We start from the raw sequence: 12,341 nt of genomic DNA, 5'->3' as shown, positions 1-12,341 counted from the left end.
TCCTGTTTGCTCTTCTTCCACATCTCCTGCTTCCTCCTTAGCTCGGGATTTTGGTTTCCATCCCTTGTTGAACCTAGTTTAAAGCCCTGCTTACTAGGTTAGCGAGCCTGTCTGTGAAGATGCTCTTCCCTCTGTTCGTCAGGTGGATCCCATCTCTTCCCAGCAATCCTTCTTCTTGGAACATCATCCTGTGGTCAAAGAAGCCAACGCCCTGCTGGCAACACCACCTGCACTGCCAGGCATTGATCTGCAGGATGCATCTGCTCCTGCCTGGGCCATTCCCCTTGACCAGAAGCATAGAAGAGAACACAACCTGAGCCCCAGTCCCCTTCACCCTTGCACCCAGAGCCCTGTATTCACTTCTGATCTGCTCAGAGTTTCCCCTGGCAGTATCATCGGTACCCACATGGATGAGCAGCATGGGGTAGTAGTCATAGGGCCAGAGGAATCTCAGTAATCCCTCCGTAACACCTTGGATCTGGGCTCCGGGCAAGCAGCAGACTTCCTTAGACAGCAGTTCAGGTCAGCGGATGGCTCCCTCCATCCTCCACAGAAGGGAGTCTCCAACCGCCACCACCAGTTGCTTCTTGGTGGCGGTCATCTCGATCCTTCCCACTTTGTTGGGGCTTGGCCTGTTCTCCTCCACCAGTGGAACATGGTCCTCACCCTCTGTTGCTAGGGCTCCATATCTGTTCTCCAGACAAACTGCTGCAGGTGGAAACGAATATCTCTATTTGCTGCCAGAGGTCATAAGCTTCCACCTTCCTGGGAATCCATGTCCTCTCCCTCCCTTAGCGCTGCTTCTGGCACTTCTTCCGCTGTGCCAGAGGTCTTCTCCAGCATTGAATCAATGAACTCCTCCTGGTGGAGGATGCTTCAGAGCCTCACCACTTCCTTCTGTAGCTGTCTTACATGTTCCCTGAGAGGCACCACAGGCGCCCCCCAACCTGGCCACCACGAGAAGGAACCTGCAAGCCACAGTCCCCACAGCGCCAAACCCGGACCTGGGTGGAAGCCTCAATGGGGAGCAGTCCTGCTTGGACAGACACCTCACAGGTGCAAGCAGAGGCAGTAGCAGTGGCTCTGGCATTAGAACATCCTCCAGCCATTTCTCTGGGTCTTTTAATCTGCCTCTTCTCTCTTACTGCTCTTCTTCCAGGCACACCTTCCCTAGCGAACTTGCCTAGAAGCTGGCCTGTTTACTGCTCCTTGGCCTCAAAGGGATTCTTTTTCCCTGCTTCCTCGCACCAAACTGAAAGGTTTTCCCCTCAAGGCAGGGGGCAGCAAACTGACCTGTGAACTGCCCGCAAACTGCTTGCCCTGTTTGCCACCCCTCTTCGCTTACTCCCTGGTCACTTGGGGAGTCTCCTTTTATACCCTGTTGGGCCTGATCGAAGGAAGGATTTGGACCTTTTGGTAGATATGAAAGTGATAGATTACTGGATGAATCTTTCTGTTTTAGGAAAAACAATGATGAAACATTGCAGGTCCCTCCTTTTATTTAGAGCCCCCGTATGAAAACTTTGGTCAGAAAATGGTACAGCAAAAATCAGCTCAGCAACATTAAACATTGTATTCTTTCTTACAGGCCATTTCCAGGACTTGTGATTAACAACCGTAAGTATTTCCTTAGAGACGGGGCTTACTGTGTTTTTTGTCACCTTGAACTCAACTTCAGTAGTATTTGCATTACAATGACTGCAGCATTATGTCCTGGTAGCAGGGGGTCCAGCATATTAACAGATAAAGGAAGACCCTGGAATTAATTTACAGACCCTTAGTAGGTGGTGTTAAAATGCTAGATCAGCAATTCTTAACGGTTTGCCAGATCCATTGAAGGATGCTCCCAAGGTGAGGAGACAAGCAGGCTAGCAGAGACTCAGCCTTATCTCTGCCTGGTTGCTGTCCTGCCCCCACTGCTATCCTGTCCTCCTGTGGGAGGAGGCAAGCACTGTAATATATACATTTGTTTTTGAAATTGGGTGCCACCGAAGTTGTACCTTGAGTCCAGTGAAGTACTTTGAGTCCAAAAAGGTTGAGAACTACTGTGCTAGGTAGTGATTCTGCAGTTTTTATGAACTTCGTTGCAGACCTCTATTGTAGTTTCTTGTTTTTCACATTTGTTTGCATTGTGACAACGGTTGGCACGCAGCATCTTTTCTGTAACTATCCAGCAGGACTGCAATGGAAAAAAACCCCACTGCATTTGGTGTTGTGCTTTCTGAGCCATTGGTATATAAGAGACTTGGAGAAACCTGTTGTTATGACTTCCATCTTACGTAGATTGTGCCTTAGTCAGGTGGCTCTTGTCTGTTCTTCCCTGCTAGTGAGCACCATATAAGATGCTTGATACATCAGCTGGAAGTGGTGGTGTTCTCATATAACCAGTCTAGTCAATGCTGGTGACCTACCTGTCAGTCCTGTATATTCCCTTTGACTTGAGAAGTTAGCCCTCTGTCACCTTCTGAGAGAGAGCCCAGCATGGAGACTTTTGTGACTGTTTCCAAACATCTGTATTAGGATAACAGAGGAGCCATTTAAGAGCTTCACTGTCCACTGCTGCAAACTAGTAGCATCACACCTGATTGGCAGTAAAACTGTTGGCAGCTGCTAGACTGAGCAGTAACAATAGAGATGTCTCATCTCCAGGGATACCCTATTTCCCTGATAAGAAATCACAAATTCTCATATAAAATCCCTAAAATGCGTGATTAAAATGAAAGGCCCCCCAGCTGTGCCTGAGGGGGGGCCCCCAGCTGCAAGGGCTATGGGGCCAGGCACCTGGGTCCACAGCCCCCTGCCCCTGGCAGGAGGTGGCAGCTGCTGCAGTGGAGTGGAGCCCGGCTCCCCCACTCATGCTACCTGCCCACTGCAGGCTCGGGGAGGAGTGGGGCCAGCTGTCTGCGGAGGCATGCACTCCTGGGCGGGCTGGAGGACCCATGCCCCCCAGATCTGGGCACAGGGAGGGGGCTGCCTGCTGCTGTCTCAGGCTCCCACCCTTTTGCCCTCCCCTGGGGCCTCTGCATCCTGGCATGTGTAACCTAGTACAGCAGGGCTGTGCAGCAAAGGTGCTTGCCACTGCAAGCTCTGTGCTGCCCTGGCCAACTCCCTTCCTCCCTCCCTATGAGACCTCAGGCATTGCCCAGCTGGGCAGCAGCCACAGCCCCAGGCTAATTCTCTTCCTCCCTATGGGTTTCTGCAGTCAAATGAGAAATCCACATTTGCCTCCAGTAAAAGGTAAAATCTGTGGTTTTCTCCATTTTTTTTTTTTCCGTGGAAAACAGAAAACGTGGATCGCTGCTCATCTCTTCGGGCACTTGGAGAGGACTGATCACTGGACCTAGTCGTCTTTTTTTTTTGCTGTCCCAGCTCCACACTGGTCAAAGTCTGCTGATATATATAAATACTGAGAGAATTGCACAATCTGTATATATATAAAGGGCTTAGTCCATCTGGCTGTGTCTGTCCGTCCGTAACGCTCTTTAAATGCAAATAGTTTGAAAACTGAGAGAACATTTGTATCTTCAGAAGTTTCTTTGCTAAACCTTAGCATTTTTTTAGTGACCATGTCAGGATGGGGAAAAAAGTCGGGGGCCAAGGCTGTTTCTACTGAGCTCCTCCCGGGAGGGCACCAGGAGCCTGGCACGGCGGGGAGGGCAGAGGGGCCAGCTGAGGAAAAGCGGGAGCTGGGCTCCTGGCTACTGTGAGAAGACGATTAGATGCACAACACCATCAAGAAAGTTGTTCTTTTCCATTATTGTCACAAAACCTTCAAGTGTTTTACTATGGAACGCAAAACTCTTGCAGAGAGAAAACGTCGTCAAAATAAAGAACGTCAACAACGTTGGAGAATGAGACAGACTGTACAGCAATCTGCTGAAAGAAGACAATTAGATGCAAGTAGAAAAAGTTACGCACGAAACAATGAATCTGAGGACCAAGCTATACGAAGAAGGCTGTTGGACTTGAGGCGACATCAAGAGAGGCGTGCAAATGAGACACAAGAGGAGGCTACTGTGAGAAGATGGTTAGATGCACAACGCCATAAAAAACGCCGTGCAAATGAGTCCCAAGAAAATGCCACTGCGAGAAGACAGTTAGATGCACAATGCCATCAAGGGCACCGTACAAATGAATCGCAAGAGAAGGCCGCTGTGAGAAGACAATTAGATGCTAGACAACATAAAGAAAACTGGGCAAATGAATCGCAATTTGAAATTCATCCGTCATTCTTGACGGGTAATTCTCTAGTGTTTCAATAATGTTCCTGAACTTGACACTTATTTTTGTACTGTTCTTTGAAATCAGTGTTGTTTAGTATTGTAAAGAGTGCAGAAGGGTTTGTAGTGAAATCGGAAGAGCATTGAGAAAACAGATCAGAGGAACTCCTGAATAGTTACTCTAGATGTATGTTGTTCATGCGACAGATTGAATATATACAATTGGATAAAATTTGCCATTGGATTATTCCTTCTAAAGCTAAGCATTGCCTGTATTTATTCTCAGAGCTGATGGAGAAACCCGAGTCAGAAGCGCCGGCACCGGCCCCAGCACCAGCACTACCAGGTGAATACAAAGGTGTAACAGGTGGCTTTCGAAAGAATGAGAAGAGCATGTGAAATTATAGGTCTTATTGTCAAATGAGACTGGTAAAAGGCCTTGTCCTAGGAGCACAAAAATTGCTGATGATTCAGGGTTTATTTGGAAAGAGTGAGCTGTCTTAATTCTTATAGATAATACCCTTTAATTGAGGGAAACACAGCTCCTTTCTGATATTTGATATTCAGTGTGTTCTCTGATTTGATTGTTGAGGTTCACTCACTAGTAAGCAGGAAAGACAGATTAACAACATTCATAAATTTAGACCTAGTTCTTTTATCTTTTTACATATTTTTAATGCAATAGGAATGTGTCAGATGCTGGTTTAGCCAAACTAATTAGCCCATCCGTTTCAAGGAGCAGATCTGCTGTAATACAACATTCTTTTTATGTGACGTGATCCCTAAACTCCACAGAAATTTTTTTAAGTCATCTAGGGGAAAACTGTGAAGTCTGGATGTTCTGGCACATTAAAAGGAATGCTGCTTGCCTGCTTCTAGTCAGTCATTTGCTAGCCTATTTTAAATTAACTCTGATAAATTATTTGGGAAGATTAAGATATGTGAATATTTCTTCTAGCTGTGCAAGAAGTTGCTGTGCTACAGAAAGTAGAAGCCTGGAGTGTAGGAGCCAGATAAAAACACGGATGATCCCATTGCCCTTGTTCTGATGTATTACAACAGATCCACTTTAAAATCTCCCCTCACCCTCCCACAGCATTTTAATTATTAGCTGTTCAGCTGATTGTGGTTGTTTGCCAGTTTGCAGGGAAGAGTGTTTTACAAGTTTCACCAAGTCCTGCTACATTATTTATTACATCCATATATGTATATACATGTTTATTTTTTTTTTCACTTAAGAGCCAGCTGAACCAAGCCAAATAGAAGTATCTGTAGGAGGTAAGTAATTGGTTTCAGTCTTGAGAGTGCGTGCCCTTCATGTCATTTTTAATACAAGAAGCAAAGCTGTGTTTAATCAAAATACAAGTGACTCTATTTTGTCTTCCTTTTTCAGTTCTACATGAAAGGTTTGAGTTTGCCTTAATACAATGAAGCAAATTACCCTGAAAAAAAATTGTTAGCCTGATATGTTGTAACACTTTGCTGTAAAATAATTATTGTTAAGCAGTAAATCATATCTTGCAGCGGTTGTATTTGAGTGATGGCTCATACACTGAATGATTTATATTCAGAGTAGGTGTTCCCATAGTTCAAATGAATGAATGATTGCCGTCACCAAGGAATGTATCACCATGGAGATGTATCACTTGTTTCATGAATGGTACTTTTTAAGAGAGATGTTTCTTAATAGTGGCCCTGTCCCTTTTTTTTACTTTTTACGACAGTGTCTTTGAGTTAATGAAACTTTGATAGAAAAGATTCTTCATTTTACTATTTTATTTTCAACAGAGGTTACAGAAGCGGAAGAAAATTCTCAAATAAAACAAGAGCCGGACCCAACGTGGTAGACCTCCATCAATACTAGGGTAAAATGACTTAGTATTTGTGAAAATAAATAGTTGTTAGGGATAGTACTTTTATGCTGCTTTTTAGCGGGTTGCAGGTCTTATCACTGTGGCACAAGGTGGGAGTCCAGGGGATGGGAGTTCTGTCATTGCCTTTGCCTATGACTGTGTGTGAATTAGTATTAGATAGTGTCACCGATTCCTCATCTGTAATACGGAGATAATACTTAACTATTTATCCCTTGTGCTGTGAGGCTTAATTAAAACTTCTGAGGCATTCAGATACTATTGTGATGAGCGTCATAGTATCGCCAGTAAATAAAAATCAATGATGGTGATTGTTATATAAGAGGTAATGACTTCATGTATATCAGGAGTTTTGATGTGCTTGGTGGCGAAGAACATTGGTAAAACTTATGTACATTCCATATTGTAACTGAGCATCTTTTTCACCTTAATTTTAATATTGCTTAAGTTGGAGACTCTTGGCAAAATATTTAGCTATAATAAAAAAAAACGTGAGTGCTGCTCCTTTTAAAAGTTGTGTGTCTTATTAACCTCAGGAAAACATTCCGTTGAAATTCTGGGGCCATGATTCCTGATGAATCTGATTTAATTTCATCTAGCTTTTCTATCCCTCATTTTTATAAGGATTCTGATAGTGGTGGGGACTGCACTAGTCACGGTGTATTGTTACCAAATGGAATTTGCAGAGCTCTAACCTACTGGGGAAGGTTTGCCCTCCTACAAGCTAGGAAGAAAATGTAATTGTGAAGCATTAATAGAGCTGCTTTACTTTTTTCTAACTTCAAATTCAGTGAAATGTTCTGAACCAAGAATTTTTTGGGGTTGGGCTTTGAATGCCTTTGTAATGCCATCTATTGACTGACACACAGACTGGTTTCATTCGCTTGTGTGGTGCATTCATGCTCTAATCTCTTTAGCTAAAATGAGAAGGCCGTTGACTTACATCCATCACAGAGTTCGTACCCTGAAGCTGAATATCGAGAAATATTTTCCATCATTTAGTCTTACAGGGAAATTGGTGGTTTCATTCTTGGAAATATGAGATGAAACTAGATAAAGCCCAAAACGTTAGAACACGTGTAAGGAGAAAAACCCTCTGTAGAAGAAAGGCATTATTGCAAATTCTTCAGCCCATATTTGATCAAAATCTGGAGTCAGGTGGAGTCTTGTCTGACTTATGGCTGCATGGTTTGGTATGGTAGTCTTTAAAAAATCTCTTCTTCCTTGGTAATTGCTACTATCTATTGATTTTAAAGAGAAAAATGGCATCAAATGATTTGCCTAGTGAAAGCCCTCTTTAAAGAAAGTACTCGAGCACATATGTATGACTAACTATCAAGAGAAGTATTTGCTTGCTAGGTACTTTCCTGAACAGGACCTTAAAGGACTTGGAGATGTACAGTTTTCCACATACATGTATTTGCAATGAGACACCCAGGTGCAATGAAACTAACTTCACCTTTTGTATTTTTTTTTTACCCTATCTAGTCAGAAGCATCCAGTTCCAAGAAGAGATTGCTGGGACTGTCCTGAGCTGTGTAATATAACTGTATAAGAGAAGTACCTTCTATACAAACCCTTTTTGTACTTTTAGATAGAAATGTCTACTTTTTCAGCAGTTCTGTGAATTGACTTTAAGCAATGAATGACTGTAGATTTGGAATGGCTGGTTTTACTTTGGGATATATTATAATGACTAAATTTTGATGCAGCAATGCTGGAAAAATGACAGGGATTAATCGAGATTTTTGTTTTTAAAAAAAAAAAGATAAATCAGGAGGGACTTACAGAGCCGTCTACATTTCCCGATAAAGCTGAATTTTACCGCACCTGGACGCATCTGTTTTTGGACGAAGAAAAATGCCTACAGTAGTTCAGTTTGTTAGGGTTTTTTTGAGGGGGGTGGGGAAATAATCATTAACTAACTTTTGGTTCTTACTCCTTTACTGGCTGATTGGACTATAGTATCTGTATATTTGAACTAATTTTTCCTATGGTATCTATCACAATTCATATGTTTTTCATAAATAAAAGACAAACTGGTTCACCTGACAGTCAGTATGCATTAATAGAACGGACTGTGAAATGTTCAGTATTTCCATGTGTCTTGGAAACCAACTGAAATGGCAGCCTTCTGGTATTTTGCTCCATTATTTTAAAGTGAAGAGTGCATGTGTTCAGAGTACCATATGATTTATGTAAACTGGATCCTGTCTTGCAGTCAGAATACAGACAGAACTCCCATTGACTTATGTGAGTTTACACCTGCGGCGGGATCGTGCTCTTTGATTAATTTAGAAATAGTTATGGAAATTTATGCAACTAATCTGCTGTAAATCCTAGTATGTCAAGAGTTCAGTCACCTGTAGTCCTTTCTAATTGCTCCCCACATGATGTAAGAGACAAATGTTAGCATTTTTAAACTTCACAAACCATAAGAGATGTAAAATGCTGCCTGTATGATGAGCTCTGTAGAAGAGAATATGGAGTATTTGTAAAGATTTCTCTCTTCTTGGCATGAGTTTGGGATGACTGCATTATGCACAAATGCTAAATCTTATTCCCTGATTGAGAAATAAAGAAATTTCTGGTGGTTTTCATGACTATCCATGCAGTATAAATTTGTTTTACAATGCAAACTTAATTTGCTGTAATTTAAAAAAAAACAGGTAAATTGAACTCTGGCCTATTTATAAAAGTTTGTGTGGAATAAATAAAATGCATCCATGCCTTTCAGACCCAAATCCAACTTTATAGGGTTCTTACTAAATTTTTGAGAGAACATTGTGAAAGATCAATTTTAATCTGGTTTAGAAAGTAGATATGCATTTGGAATATATGGCAAAAGTCTCGGAAATACCTGAAAGGCTCTGCAAATATGAGTTCAGAACAACAACTTCTGCCATTCTAAAGTAATGGGATTTGCTTTAGAATGAGTGTTTTAAAATTAGTTGGTGAGAGGTTTTTCAGAAGTCTTCAATACAGACCTGGCTGCCTTGTTGACCTAATGGTGGTTCTGCTGGCGACATCAGTGGAAGCAGAGTTTCTTCCATGATGAGCCATTCTGAGGACTCCATATCAGTTCTCACTCTCATGCATAGGTGGAGGGAGAAAATACTGGGGGGGGCTAAGCATTCATGCGCCCCTTCCACCCCCAAGCAGGTAAGTCTGTTGTGGAGAGGGAGGGGCAGATCAATGCCCCCACAGTGAGGGGAGGGAGTGGGGCAGAGGCAGGAGTGAATGGGGACTTGGAGCAGGTTTATGGGGTGCTCAGAGCCCAGGCAACTCCATCCAGGGCCGTGGGGGGTGGGCTCCTGCTGCATGCGCCCTGGCGAGCTTCCCTCCCCACCCGGATTTGTGTGTAGGGCGGAGGCAGGCTGCCGCTGCTGGGCTCTGCACTCCTCTGCCATTGCCCTGGGAGCAGTGCGACGCCACATGCCAGCTGCTACCAGGCAGGCAGGCAGGGGACACAGTGCAGTCAGTACACAGCAGGAACATGGCGCCATGTCACTCCCAGGGCAGCGGCAGTAGGGCACAGAGCCCACCTCTGCCCCATGCACAAAACTGGTGGGGCGTGTACCCACCATGCCTCCACCAGAATGCACGCAGCAGCAGGAGCTCTTCTACATGCCTGGATGAGTTGCCTGGGCTCCGAGCATCCCATTACCTGCCCCAGGGCCCCATTTATCCTTGCCTCTGGCCCACTCCCTCCCTTACTGTTGGGGCATTCATCTGCCTGCTGTGGTGGGCAGTGCTCCACATGCACACTGCCCTGCTGCTGTGGCTGTGTGTCTTTCTCTGTGCCCCGTTGCAGCAGCCTGGAGCCTGCTCCCTGCAGCCCTACCTGCTGCCCCACGTTTGCAGGGGGCAAAGCCCTGTTAGCTCTGGCCTTCCATTGCCTATGCTGTCATGTTGTCTTCCTGACACTGCAAGCACTGTAGTTCTGTGTGAAAGATTTTATTGAGCATGTTTGAGTGCTAAGCCTGAGCCCTACTGATTATGTTTCAAAATATAACCATTGAAATATTTTCAGTGAATATACCTTTCTATAATCATTTGAGAAAATGGCGTGTATTGGAGTAGAAGCTTTAGGGTTGTTGGGTGTAGCCCAACATAGGCAGACAAGTTCTTTGGGTAAATGTGGTATTTTTTTATTAGATCAAGTAAATAGTTGGAAAAATTGCTCTTTGCAAGCTTTTGGGCACAAACACCCTCCTTTAGGTACAGGGAAAGTCTGTTGGTGTTGTGTTCTCAAGTGTGGAATAGAAGCCAGTATGTAAAATGTAGGGCTGTGAAAACACAAATGCATGGCAGTGAGGATCAGAGGGAATGAGGGACAACAGGTGTGAGGCAGATAGGTATGGGGGGAATGTTGAACTGGTGAGGGTATGTAGCCTACCCCCCTTCCTGCACGCCCCCCCTAGACGAGCCATTCGCGGTTCTGTCCTGTGCCCTGCTCCGCCCCCACTGGGCAGACCCTTCCCCAGATTTACTCCCCCCACCCTCACTGGGGGGGCCTCTATCTGTCCCATCCTCCTGCCCCTTCCCCCAACAGACTTACCAGCCGGGCACTGCTATCAGTATCGGCCAGTATGGCTCGTTAATAATTAGCCATTGGTATTGGCACCCCTACATAACACCAGCAGACTCTCCCTGTGCCTGAAGAATGGTGTTTGTACCCAGAAGCTTGCAAAGAGCAGTTTTTTCCAGCTATTTAGTTGGGCTGATAAAAAGATACCACATTCACCCGAAGAACCTGTCTGCCTTAGAATAGAAGCATCATTGTTAAGAGGTTTTTTAAACGTAGAGCTATTTTGGGTACCGCTCCCCGAAGCTTTGAGTTGATTCTAGCCCTGCTTCTAAGACTAAGGGATAAGCTGGTGCATCTCTCCTCCGCATTTCAGCTGCCATCCGCATGCCAAAAACATAAACTGGCCTCTGTATAGCTGCCAACCCCTCCCCAATGTCAAGTCTTTGAATCCACCTGTGCAATGCAGTTATATGTCACCAGTGCAATAATCTGTTTAACAATGAAAACTCAAAATGGCAGAGAATTGACAGAACTTTGAAAACAAAGCATGAAAGCTTAATTATAAGTCCAGCGTGCTACAGTCTGGGGACCTTGAATATATCTTGTATATCAAAATAAAAACAGGAGAACTAATGCAATTTTGGTAGAAGAGCTAAAGTAGTTATGTACTGTTTAGAATTAGATTATCATGTGCCTTGCATTTGTCCATGAGATGGGTTTTGGCAGTGCTGTATGAAAATATGTAGGCATCAGTCTTCAACAGTATCAGAATCACTGGGCTCTTGGTTTAGTTGCATCTAGTTGAGAGAAAGTTACACTGACAAAATAATTGCACCGATATTTATACCTTTCAAATATTCTGTTTTACAGATATACATCTAGATATAGATATATACATAAAATCTATATATACTGCTAATGCATAGCAAACTTTTAAGATGTTGACCATGTATGAAAACCTCATGCATTTTCAAACCAGTGATATATGAGGTATTTCACTCTCTGGGTATGGGGTAATCATAACCTGAAAAGCTTGTACAGAAAATTAATTAATTAAAAAATGCAGTAACTGTTAACAGAATCCTGAATATTTTTTTGATACAGTGGAGAAAGACTGCACAGATAGTATTGCACACTTCCATGCTTCATCTGTTGTGGAACTTTTAACAGATTAATGAAGTTCTTTTCATCCAGTACCCTGGCCCTAAGTAGTCTTGGGATTCCAGCTTTCTCTAGTGAAAGCTGGCATTCAGAACATTACACTTTGTGGATTCTGTTGAGGTAATGCTTTTGCCACTAGGTGTCAGTTAATGATAACTTAGAATATGGTTAAATGTTTGCTGTTAAAGCCATGGGTTTGATGTCTTTGAGTTGTGAGGAATTCCAAACACAAATATGCAGACCATTCCACTTTATTTCTTTGTAGGTCTTGTCACATGATTACTTCTCAATAGGATCCTATTTCGTACCTTTCACATGTACATCAATTTGCCATCCGTGAAATAAATGAAGTTCTCTCACTTTGGATTGAAGTATGTTTTAAGTTTAAACTTAAAAAATAAGGAAAAAAAAAGTTCCCTTTCAACCAAACAAGCACAGAGTTATAGAATTATAGAAAATTAGGATTGGAAGAGCAGTCGTAGTCTAGTCTAACCTCCTGCTCAAAGACGCACCATCCCCAACTAGATCATCCCAGCTAAGGTTTTATCTAGCCGGGTC

General features: G+C 43.4%; 1 protein-coding gene across 10 annotated transcripts in view; it reads left to right on the top strand.

The window, feature by feature from the left end:
• GTF2I (general transcription factor IIi) overlaps positions 1-8,697 on the top strand; it is a 101,987-nt gene extending 93,290 nt beyond the window's left edge. For 7 of the 10 annotated variants that reach the window (XM_014608043.3, XM_014608040.3, XM_014608037.3 and 4 more), the window contains 5 exons: positions 3,808-4,239; positions 4,507-4,566; positions 5,460-5,498; positions 6,009-6,085; positions 7,580-8,697. In XM_014608043.3, coding sequence (XP_014463529.1) covers positions 3,808-4,239; positions 4,507-4,566; positions 5,460-5,498; positions 6,009-6,067 — 590 coding nt within the window. In that variant the 3' untranslated portion in view covers positions 6,068-6,085; positions 7,580-8,697. Of the gene's footprint in view, positions 1-1,588; positions 1,618-3,807; positions 4,240-4,506; positions 4,567-5,459; positions 5,499-6,008; positions 6,086-7,579 lie in introns of all 10 variants that reach the window. The other 3 variants (XM_014608045.3, XM_014608044.3, XM_059717319.1) reach the window with 2 other exon arrangements.
• Positions 8,698-12,341: the final 3,644 nt, after the last annotated feature.

The sequence above is a fragment of the Alligator mississippiensis genome, chromosome 14 (assembly GCF_030867095.1).
Source record: "Alligator mississippiensis isolate rAllMis1 chromosome 14, rAllMis1, whole genome shotgun sequence".
NCBI lineage: Eukaryota > Metazoa > Chordata > Crocodylia > Alligatoridae > Alligator > Alligator mississippiensis.
This window is presented reverse-complemented; position numbering and strand designations above follow the sequence as displayed.